Here is an 11586-nt window from a genome sequence, read left to right as displayed (position 1 = left end):
ATTTTCCCACTATACATGTTTTTTTTATAAATCATTTAGAATTTGAGTTAGCACTTGAAGAGACAATTAAATAAATAATATTTGTAACATATGCAGAAGCTTATGATCCTGATATCCGAACGTTCGAGACATATCAATTTTGCTTATATTTACAATTAAAAATAATATTTTGTCATGGGCGATCCAAATAGAATATTTGTCTCACAAAATCGACATGTGAGATCTTTCACATGAGTTTTTGTGAGATATCAAACATTTACGATTAATTACCGAAAGCAAGATTAAATATTATTGTATCATTTCATGCATGTTTTACTCAAATTTTACAACGATTGGAGTTAAAAATAGTTAAGTTATCCTTATCGATCTTTCTATTTATAATCGCATTCTTCATCATCTAATCTTATGAGTTTTTTTTCCTAAACTACCTATCATTTTAGTTACAATATAACACGTTCCAATTTTGATATTTTCAAATACTAATATTTTTATGCACAGCTACCCCGGACATACGGAGTACTTGAGTAATATTGCTAATTATATCAATGAGAGATAATTATAGTCGAGATCCTTATATTGATTAACTTCTAATTGATTCGGTGAACCTTTATTTAAAATTAAAATTATCCCTTAATTATATAACTTTATTAATATTACTTTTTCGCCTAAAAAAATTCAATTCTTTCTTTATTTATATTTTAAAAGTGTAGATAATCTATCATTTTTAATACAATTTTTAAATCTTATTGTACGTCCTTTTCAATTGTAAACCATAAATTTGTCCAATAATGATATGTATTTTGTGGGTCCTTTTCATTTTTTAAACCATAAATTTGTCCAATAATGATATGAAGTATTTGAAATTAGAACTTTTCGAAAACTCTCTATCTCAACAATAACGTTACATATTGAATGTTAATTTTAAGCCTATACTCCAATTAATAATTAATGCAAAAACTTAATTTATACGTGGACATCGAACGTTTGTATGAATGCATAATAATAGGTAGAACTCATCTTAACATATATATTTTAAGTCCACGACGAATGTATAAGAGATCGGATCACACACACACACACACACACATATATATATATATATATATATATATATATATATATGCCAAATCAATCAATAATTGTATGTTAACACAACAAAAGATTTATAAAGTAGACGAGTTCTTTTAGTGGAAGCAATGCGCAGACAAGACGACCTTATTTTCTTTGTAAAAATTAATTACACGTGGCTCCAGCCTCCACTATTTGTTACAATTTCAAATACATAAATATACCAACACTAAAGGTGACTCTGCCTGAAGGACACGAGGCAGAGCGTGACATATATGTTCTTATCTCTATCCTCTTACCTGTCCAATAATAAATTCAAAAAAGATATATATGGGAATTTTTTTATGTTATCTCGTCAATCTCTTGAAAACTATATGTATACTAACTTACATCTACTTGTAAACAAATCAGTGATAAAATTTTGTACGTAGCAAAGGAAAGATGCATTCTGTGAAACAAAAGGTAAGTGACGCTGCCGCAGCTGCCAAGGAGCATGTTGACGTCCTTAAAGCCAAAGCTGGAGAGAAGGTACATCTTAGCTTAAGAATTGGATCATTTTGGACAGAGAAGTATTTTACTAATTAAGTAAGATTTTTTTAAGTAAGGATTGAATGAAATTCTAATGCATGTTTTGGATAATATGTTGTAGAACTTGTGAGTTTTGGGAGGGATTTTAACGACATAATTTATATTTTTTTTCCATTACTCGAGATGAAATTTTTGTGCTATATATTGTAGGCGGAGATATCTACGGCAAGGACGAAGGAAGGGAAAGAGATTGCTAAAGAACGGAGGAAAGCGAAGGAGGCTGAGGCCAATATGAGGCTGCACGAAGCCAAGGCTCGGCATGCGGCCGAGAAATTGCAAGGAAAGCAACACGGGCTTTTTGGTCATCACCACCACGGCCCAGGTACGGCTCCGGTGAAGCACGGCCAAAATCATCCAACAGGCGCGACTGTTCCACCGGCGAATGTTGCAGCTCCGACCCATAACCCTCTTGGCGGCCACCATCGCCATCACCACCATCACACGGGCTTGAAATGAAGTTATGACATGGGAGGAAGATCTATATTTTACATTTAGTGTGTTGCTCTTTTTCTTTTGATGATTTTCTTGGGCTTGTTTATGTTTAAAGGTTTGTATGATCAATGAGTGTATTAGTATTTACATATTTCAGTAAATCTCAAAGTTTGATATTCTGTGTTGGATATTGATAAAAATATGTAAAGTCAGTCAGCTTGGTTCCTATATAATTTCTTAATTAGTATCAGATATTTTTAATGTAACGAGACCGTAAGCTTTTTAAACAGAAAATAATTGAAGAATAGGGCGTAATTGAGTGGTGTATTGAATCAGATGATATATAAAAATATAGAAATTAATACGCTGTTAAGTTCAATTAATGGAAAAGGCCAACCGAAAAAGATTTTATATTTGAATAAATCTATGAAAAAAGATTTCATATCCAAATAATGCAACTGAGATGATAAATGATAATATTGACTTTAAAAATAAATGTTATTTATAAATTTTAGAAAGTTACTGAATTGTTAGTAAAATGGAAATCGAAAATATAAGAATTGTGAATATTTTAATATTATAAAAATTATATTTTTGGTCTTATGATTTATAATTTTTATTCTTAATTATGTTAACGAAGAATTTGTTTTTTTATTTATATCATTTAAATATTTTTCCCTATTTTTGATCTCGTGAATTTTTATTTTTAGTCCTCTAATATTTTAATATCGGGAAAATGAATATATATAAATATATAAATATATATATATATATATTTGTATATTCGGTCTTTTTTTTATCAGAAAACATGATTAACTTGGTCAAAAAAGATTAAAATGAAAAAAAAAATACAATTACATGACTAAAAATGAAAGTTTATCATAACAGGACCCAAAAAAATTTTTGATTTGTTAACCAGATCAAAATGAATAAAAATACAAATTTTTTGACAAAAAAAGTAATTCTTCCTTCTAATATCATATACCTGTATCTACTGAAAAGTTAGTGTGTACTTATATATCACTCTGTGATGATAACATTCAAAACATTTCGTGCACTAATTAAGTAATTAGCCCAATTAAATATTTCCTCAAAAAAAAAGAGCAAATAGGATATTATTGTACAGCTACAGCATTTGACTAAGAACTTGACATACACGTGTGTGTTACCTTGAGCATGATATCCTAAGAGGAAAGAAGATAACCTCCTATGTTGAATCCTGATTTTTCTTATTTCCGATTACTCTTATACGTACCGGATAAAGAACATTTTGGCTCCTGGTGTAGTGATCCTCATGATATCTGGAACAATCTGGAACAACTACAAACTCGACATACTCAAATGTTCCGGTTATCCACTCGAAATAATGCAAGGTTATTGCCATGACCACAAGCTCTCTATGTATCGTGAAACTGAAAACGTTTATGGTTTCTTTTAAACGGTTCTATACAGATAAGCATTATTTCCCTAACTTTAAACCTAGGACGGAAAGAGAAATTTCGGGAAAAATTGGCTGCCATCTCTCATCAGATGACTTTTGTGTCTCACCAAGAACACTTTTCAGGTTTCCGAGCAGAGTTTCTTTATTAGTTGTCCGAAATAGGCTCCTCCAATTCAAGAGGATACTTCATCAACTCGTGCTATGCTCACTGCCAAACTGAAATGCAAGAAACATGGCTGAGTGCTGGTTCTCCGGCATGAAACGACAAGGTTACATAGATTCATCACGAGTTTCGTTATTTGTTTACCCCTTGTTTTTAACTTGAGTGAGCTCAGATTCGTTGACTGGGAGATTGGTTTTATGACAGAAGCCCATTTCAGAAGATTGACTGTCCTTACCCATGCGACAAAACTTGTCATAACCGTGTTTTCGATTCTCAAGAGCATCCGCTGGTATAAATATATAGAGCCCGATAAGGTATTCTTGGAGTTTGAAGAAAAAGATGGATTGCATATATATTGAAGAAAAAGAAGTCAGTTCTATACGATTCTTTCAAGGCATTCAAATAAGGGAAAGATGGAATACAGGTGCAGAGAAACTCTGTGCTTGGGATTGTTCATAATTGCAGCATTATAAAATAATATCAACCTAAGATAATCAACGTAAACGTCCCGTGTAAAAGTAAGCGCGACTTTTTAGAGAAACTGTTTTATATTATGGATAATAATGGAGTGCATCACTTATTTCTGTGATCGTATTTTTAAAATATATTAATTTTCAAATAATAGACTCACAGTCACGAAGGAATTGACTGGAAATAACTGTATATTAATGCATGCTTGTGTTAAAGCTTCCAGCTCCCCGAAGGAAATGCCGATTGATGAGATAAAGATGACATGCATATGAGTTATGCCTTAATTATATATACATATGTATTATTACATGTATATATTCGTAGACATACAGCATACGAAACAATCGTATAATTCCAAAATCTAGAATTAAAATATCTTATGCATACCGAATATTGGAAACTAGTGAATTCATATATATCTAAGAAAAGAAAAAAGACACGCTAGGAGAAAACAAAGAGAGCCCCAATCCCAGTTTTGGGCTATGCCAGCTCAATAGTGCTGTTTTCGATTTCAATGGGTTTGAATTTGAAAATGGGCTGAATTCCTTGTGGCCCCCATATCCTTTGTCGCCATGCATCTTCTCCCCATCTCTGCCTCTGCACACACATGGCGTCCGACCATTTTCAATTTTGAATCCCCAAAATACAGCCATATTTCTCGCCATTATTGCCACTGACTCCTTGCTTGCACAATCATTAACCAAAGCGTACACCACCGTTTTCTTTCTTTAAATTGCAGTTCTTTTGTTTTAAAAAAGTGATGGTTTGGATCTGAATCTTTGTGCGGGAACTGATCTAGATGGCAAAGCAACTTATTTGAATGGAGAGTATAGTTTAAAGGTTGAGCTGAGATGGGGTTAAGCGGCAGTAAGTGTAATGCACCTGCCGCTTCGTCGCCGTCATCTTCATCGTCATCTGGAGCTGTTGTACGTAGGAACCGGTCCACCAGAAGCAGACTGTTGAAATCTTCTTGCCTCCGAAATCGCTTCGATGATGATGAAACCCAGGTTGCTAGATCAAATCAAAAGATTTTACTTTTTATTGGTTTTTTTGTTTGTTTTGTTTCAGCAATTCCGATTTGTGTTCGGATTCATCAGTAATGCGCGTGTATATGGGTTGTCTTCTTGGGGGTTTTGAGGGACTATTTTGGGAAAATGGTTATTTTATAGCTGCATATACTCTGAAGGAATGGTGCATTAAAATGTTTCACCTTATCAATTAGTTTACAATATTACATTTCAGATCAAGATTCAATCTTTTATCGAATCTCCTGGGTACGTCTACTTGTATGTGGTTATTTTTGTGAAACAGAGTGATGGGATCAACTTCTTAGGGCCTAGATTCAACCACTTTCGCTGAAATGCCGCCTTTTTCTGTAAGAATCTTTCATGCTTATGCTAATTCATGCCTCAGGTATCTGATTGCCCCGGTGAAGAGAATGGAAATACTGTCTGTTGTCCAACTGAGTCGAAAACAGTTTCTTCTCCAGTTTCCGCTGAAATTTACAGGAAAGATATAGCTGACCAAAATGATCACACGAACTGCATTACCTCTGACGTCGAGCTCGATGAGTGGGGTGAATCACGTTTCACTGATTCTGTGTCTAGGGAACATAATGCATCTCGAGTGCTGTCCTCTCGGTCACTTAATCCTACCAGTCGTTTCCTTTCTCGCTTCAGTTTCTATCCTGGAAACTTAAGCTTCCGGCTGAGCCGGGCAAAAAGTTTGGGCCTGTCAAATCCTTATCCCACTACTTCTACGACTGTCACAATTTTGAATGACGAAGAGGAGCGAGAAGATCCGTCAGTTAGTGCTGTTCAAAGACGAATCAGGTCACGAGGTTGCAAAATCTTTCCTACGTGTTTTAATAATAGACCTTTCAGAATTAGACGTGGGCATTGTCAATCTAATGATTTGCGTTTCAGCCCATATGAATCAGATTATTTCGATAATTTGCAAGATAATCAAAGGATGAATTCTAGACGTGATATGGTGATCAGTAGAGGTGATGCAAGAATAGACTGCACTCTGAATTTATTTTCTCCTATAAACAATAGCAACACAGATGCTGCTGGACTAAGAAGTTCCAACAGACGAATTGCTGCTCGGGAACGAATAGAACGTAACATTCGATTCAGCAGGACGTTAAGTGTTGGAAGGCTTCGTGATAGAGTCCTTCGCAGATCACTTGTTCCTGATTTAGATCTATATCGTTTTCAACAAGATGAAGAAGTGAGACATAGTAGTCAAGTTACTGAGAGACAAGATTCAGGTGACACACCAGGGGAAGTGGTGTCCTATGGAAATGATATTAGTCTGCCGGTTTCTTCTGGTAATGCCTTATCAAACATGTCAATATCCTTTTATGGTACTCAAAATCAAGAATTTGAAATCCCACGAGCTAGGGACACTGGATACCATGATGTCAGGGAGCATCGATCAAATTTCATTGAACGTAGAAGAATAAGATCTCAGGTAGTTAACCTTCCTTCTTATTACTGAACCGCAAAAGCAAATTGTTAATGATACAAGTCGCTGTAACATATCTCTTGTCTTAGGTGCGGGCACTTCAACGACTAGGAAGCCGTTTAGAGAATCTATCTGGCCATGACAGGTCTTGCATCTTATCTGGTCAGCATCTAGGTGGTCGTTGCACTTGTCGCATTGCTGCTCGAGAGTTTAGTTCAAATGATGAAGCTACTGCAAGGGCTAGCATATCTAGAATCGGGGTGTTAGCAGAGGCTTTATTCGAGGTAATGTCACCAGTCTATTTTCGCACGGCCTAATTATCTTTTACCCTGACTGCTACAAAGATGAATCTTTACAAATTTTAATCAGGTTCTCGATGAAATTCACCAACAATCTGTTGCCTTATCCACTCGGCATACCGCATCTTCAATGGCATCCATTCCAGCACCTGACGAAGTGGTGCAGTCACTACCTTTGAAGATATTTAGCAAATTGAAAAGGAAGCCAAGTGATGAAGTTGCACAGTGAGCAATCAATTCAATACAAAGTTTCTTGAAAATATGGAAATCATGCATTTCTTTGCGGGACATAATAACATTACCCTATCGATCTTAATTTCCCTTGCTCCTTAAATCTTAACAGATGTTACATATGCCTTGTTGAATACGAGGATGGAGATAGGATGAGGATATTGCCTTGCCATCACGAATTCCATAGAGCATGTGTGGATAAATGGCTCAAAGAAATTCACAGGTGTTTTTTCTTAGTTTTATTCTGTTTATTTACCTTTCGTGTTCACTGTTAAAAGGCCAAAAACTTTTTGCAAAAAATCACGTATTACCTGACCTACCTGTTCAATAATTTCAGGGTTTGCCCTCTTTGTCGAGGGGACATTTGCAGACTCGACTCCTCGACCACATGAGGTGGGTGTATCATATAATATTGCTGCCCTCCATGGTCGAAGAACTTCAGCGCTTTTTTTGTGAAGTTCACCGTCTTTATTATAGTCAAGTCAATACTGTGGCTTCTGAGTTCATTTTTTCTTCCAGCATTAGGTTGTGTAATGCTTTTAAGTTTTTATCAATACTGGTTTGGCTAAACGTAATCATGGTGAATACCTTGCTGCTGGGAAGTAGCGCCGGTATTCCATAGCTCATGACATGTATTCGATCCATATTTGGTGCCTTTTTTTTTCACTTGATTTGCTACTGGATCTCGTTAGTTAATGAGGGTGTGTTTCTATGAATTTTTTAATCCTATTGTTCGAGTTCACAAGCTCGTTGCTCGTGACCAATTTTTTTTCTTTATACATTTCCTACTTTGTTGACAACCCCTCTTGCGATAAATTTGACATTTTATTGCACAAGACAATAATCAAATTTTGATTTATAATTTTAAGTTTACAAATCGTCGTAAAAAATGTTGTACAACTGTTTTGACACGATTGATTCCGGCAAGAATTACATCAACTCTAACTCAATTGCAGCGTCTATGTGCCCTACTTTTGAGAATCACAATACTGAGAAAATTCACATTGACAAGGTCCTTTCCTGACCTGCATCCACATGGGAGAAAGTAATGAATGAGAATTGAATACGGAAACATTTGGTCAGATGAAGGCTAACATTTCAATGCATGGTATGGTCTTCAAACCCCTAGGTCTAGTTAGACTTGTCATGCTGAAGAAACACAGAGATTAAAACTAATGCTGCCCTTCTCTGCACTTAAGCCAGGAAAAAATGATTCAAGGGAGTGCCGACCGTTCAAATGAACGTACATATAACCAGTCATAATTAGAAGAAAGAGATCCAAATTCATATACCTTGCGTAATGTAAAGGACACCCTTCTTGAACCTCTGCGGATCAAACTGTCCTTCACTTTATCCACCTGTGTATAGCAAATATTTCTTATTTCATGATTATATCATGAAACTGGTTTTTTTGGCATAGATAAGTAAAATAACAAAAGAAGTTCTTTATTTTCATCAGGCCACGGACTTTGCACAAACAATCCTCGGGGATTAAAATATATTGAAAAACTAGCACAGTCATCAATTCAAATAATATTGATAAAAATCGTACCTTGTGATGTGGAATGTAATGATGCCAAGCATATCTCGACTCCCCAGAGAGTAACAGAATAGATCGAGGTGGAAGATAAATTGATTTCCTCACAAAATCTAAGTTTTCTTGAGGTATTTGGTCCTCGTTATCACTACTTGAGGACGGCTTCCCCTGCCAAGTGCCGGTTGTGTACTTTCTAAATTCCATGATACAAGGGCCTGCGAGTGAAAGACTGAAAATCGATCCTTCAAATGCCGAATGAGTGTCTATATGTGGAGACAAACCGACCCCAGGCGGATACTCATTGACCTGTTAATATTTTCTAGAGAAGGATGAATAACTATGCTGATTAAACAAGAATATGTGTAACAGTCTTCGAACATGCTAAAAATAGAATATAGTTATTAAGAATTTTTTGAAGTTCTTAAACATAATTCCTTGCCGTCAGTTGATCGAGAGAGACATCTATAGCACCATCAAGAGTTTGAAATGATCTGAGTCTTTCAAGTGTTCGTGACACAAAATCTGGAAGCTCACCCAAATATTGATTCGTGTTAACATTCCTTATCTGCAAGAAGGGAGATATAAGAGAAAGAAGAAAGGAAAATGCTAAAAGGTTAATGCACTCATCTTCTTGCATAGAACTCCCTAATAATCACAGCCCAAAATATTTGATTGAATCAACACCTAAATATAGAGAATATTTTATATTTAGAAGTCTTAAACACAAAAGAAACCTTGTGAAGAAATAATTTACGCCATTTGTAAAACGGAAATTTCTATATGCGGTTAAAACAGTACAGAACATGGAAGAAAGAGAAAAGGAAAAGGAATAACAATTAATAGCCAGACAATGAGTAAAAAAGCTTACATCATAGCAAAACTCGTATCCATAATGTTGAACCCTTCTTTTGGCAAGATGTCTCCACGGCCGACAATCAACTGCCGAAAGCAACTCCTGCAAGAGAAAATGAGAAATAATACAACAAGGTGCAACATGATTATTTGTGAATTGCAAATCAGAAATACTGATCAGGAGCCGATATATTACTCCAAGATGTGATCCTTAACTTCCTCTTCCTTAGCAGTAATGAAGTCGTGGATTAAGAAAAGTCCGGGAATGTTCAAATCTGAAGCTGATGTCGATGCTGGAACTGATCCAATAGAGTTAATCTAAAAAGATGAAATATAAACAACGTAAACGGTGGTCTTTAATCTCTACAAATTAGAAAAGTTAATCCAAGAACAAAAAGGATGAAGAGAAATAGGAGGAAAGGTAAGGTCAACTAAAAACTGCATACTCCAAAACAAGGTTAATTATCACCGTTACATTGACCAAAAATCATAATAGAAACACAAGCACAAAAATTCACACCCTAACTCAACTTTATCAACAAAATATTTCGTGCAAAAGTGCAACAAGCAACAGAAATCACAGGAAATATTAATAGCAGCACAAGCACTAGTTACTTTCAGATAGGCCATCGGAAAACTCTATAAAAGATTAAATTTCAGATATCACATGTGTTTCTTTAACAAAAACACATTGAATTTGAATTCTTTCACTTGATGGGCAACCACCAGCTCAACATCGAGAGCGCCAAGAGGGAAAGATACCTTCTTAAGTGATTGTACAGAATACTGAATATGCAATGATCGACCACCAAGACTAGAACATGGTTTTCCATTCAATTCTTTTAAAGCGCATTGAGCACTCCTTTTCTCTTGAAAAGAAACAATAACCCGAGTCCCACTTTCATCAGCAGCATAGACTCCTTTAACTTCTCCATATGTACCGAAAACAGATGCAATAATTTCATGTGAAAGTCCAACAGCAGGACCACAATTTGCCACATAAAGATGATGGCTTGATTCATCGTCACTTCCCTTGGGACATGTAAATCTTGGTAAACCCATAACTGTAATGCAAGAAAATTCAAGCCTTTTACTTAATTCTGCCAATTTATCACAATCAAAAGCACATTTAACAAAACAAAACTGTGTAAGAGAGAAAGCAAAACAACGAGATCGGATTTAATACGGAGGCATGATTCAGAATCTCATATCCTGGGACACGTAAATACTGGTAAACCCATATCTTTAGGAGTAAGAATATTACAAATTTAGTCTTAATTTTGCATATTACCAAATTCAAGAGCGGCATTAGCCTAACATAAAATGGCATAAAGAGAGAACATATTTAAACCACCAAAGTCAATAATAAATGGGCACGCGATGGATAAAGAAAACGCAGTCAATATTGTTTGAGCAATTGAAGGATAGATACCTGAAAGAGGAGTACGAGAATTTTTCTACAAAATCTTGAACCTAATCGAGGTATGATGAATGATGATTTTTATTTAGTTCGTTCGAAGTCGTTTGCTTCGTGTAGGGCCTTACTAACGACTTTAGATATAATAGCGATGCGATATAAATATAATCAAAACGAATTTGTACAAAAGTTTACAAAACACAGTTTCATTCCATTCATCAAGTCAACAATTAATATGGTGAGAGTCAATTATTTATCTACCAATGATTCAATTTCGAGTAAATACATTCTTTTGAGTAATTTCCAAGATTTTTGTAAATGAATGATATGTCAACAATAGTCACATAATAAAATGTATTTTCGATTTTCTGTTGACAGCTTCCCGAATGAACATAATTCTCGTCCAGTGTTTTTTACATGATTAACGTGATTCGAAAATTAAAAGTTCACCAAATACATATTCAACAACAACAAATTTTCAGGTCATAAAAAAAAATAATCGAGCCCATGGTTTTAAATGTCCCACTATTCCGATTTATCCTGAACCCATATTAATTTCAGAAGCAAGAGGTTTTAGACCCCGAAAAAGAAGAAGATGGAATTACATATTTTTACGAG

At 35.1% G+C, this 11586-nt stretch overlaps 3 protein-coding genes across 3 annotated transcripts; 2 read left to right on the top strand and 1 right to left on the bottom strand.

Annotated features, from left to right (window-relative positions):
* Positions 1-1413: 1413 nt before the first annotated feature.
* Positions 1414-2242, top strand: LOC142551048 (uncharacterized). The gene is made up of 2 exons (XM_075660092.1): positions 1414-1596; positions 1807-2242. Exons 1-2 carry the CDS (start codon positions 1510-1512, stop codon positions 2110-2112), a joined length of 393 nt encoding a protein of 130 aa, XP_075516207.1. The 5' UTR covers positions 1414-1509; the 3' UTR covers positions 2113-2242.
* A 2352-nt stretch (positions 2243-4594) lies between these two features.
* On the top strand, positions 4595-7922 carry LOC142552276 (uncharacterized). The gene is made up of 6 exons (XM_075661998.1): positions 4595-5170; positions 5577-6638; positions 6722-6916; positions 7002-7156; positions 7275-7385; positions 7500-7922. Exons 1-6 carry the CDS (start codon positions 5015-5017, stop codon positions 7552-7554), a joined length of 1734 nt encoding a protein of 577 aa, XP_075518113.1. The 5' UTR covers positions 4595-5014; the 3' UTR covers positions 7555-7922.
* A 63-nt stretch (positions 7923-7985) lies between these two features.
* On the bottom strand, positions 7986-11135 carry LOC142552277 (alkylated DNA repair protein ALKBH8 homolog). The gene is made up of 8 exons (XM_075661999.1): positions 10984-11135; positions 10314-10615; positions 9768-9869; positions 9568-9654; positions 9139-9264; positions 8715-9005; positions 8455-8520; positions 7986-8187 (listed from the first exon to the last, which is right to left on the bottom strand). Exons 2-8 carry the CDS (start codon positions 10611-10613, stop codon positions 8131-8133), a joined length of 1029 nt encoding a protein of 342 aa, XP_075518114.1. The 5' UTR covers positions 10614-10615; positions 10984-11135; the 3' UTR covers positions 7986-8130.
* Between the last annotated feature and the right edge of the window lie 451 nt (positions 11136-11586).

The sequence above is a fragment of the Primulina tabacum genome, chromosome 7, assembly GCF_025594145.1.
Source record: "Primulina tabacum isolate GXHZ01 chromosome 7, ASM2559414v2, whole genome shotgun sequence".
Taxonomy (NCBI): Eukaryota; Viridiplantae; Streptophyta; class Magnoliopsida; order Lamiales; family Gesneriaceae; genus Primulina; species Primulina tabacum.
This window is presented reverse-complemented; position numbering and strand designations above follow the sequence as displayed.

Coding starts and splice junctions, on each gene's coding strand:
- LOC142551048 (XM_075660092.1), top strand. CDS start 1,510: ATGCATTCTGTGAAACAAAAGGTAAGTGACGCTGCCGCAGCTGCCAAG. Junction 1,597..1,806: donor AAGCCAAAGCTGGAGAGAAG/GTACATCTTAGC, acceptor TATATATTGTAG/GCGGAGATATCTACGGCAAG.
- LOC142552276 (XM_075661998.1), top strand. CDS start 5,015: ATGGGGTTAAGCGGCAGTAAGTGTAATGCACCTGCCGCTTCGTCGCCG. Junction 6,917..7,001: donor TAGCAGAGGCTTTATTCGAG/GTAATGTCACCA, acceptor AATTTTAATCAG/GTTCTCGATGAAATTCACCA. Junction 7,386..7,499: donor TGGCTCAAAGAAATTCACAG/GTGTTTTTTCTT, acceptor CAATAATTTCAG/GGTTTGCCCTCTTTGTCGAG.
- LOC142552277 (XM_075661999.1), bottom strand. CDS start 10,613: ATGGGTTTACCAAGATTTACATGTCCCAAGGGAAGTGACGATGAATCA. Junction 9,265..9,567: donor GATACGAGTTTTGCTATGAT/GTAAGCTTTTTT, acceptor CCCTTCTTGCAG/ATAAGGAATGTTAACACGAA. Junction 8,188..8,454: donor TGTCCTTTACATTACGCAAG/GTATATGAATTT, acceptor ATGTGGATGCAG/GTCAGGAAAGGACCTTGTCA.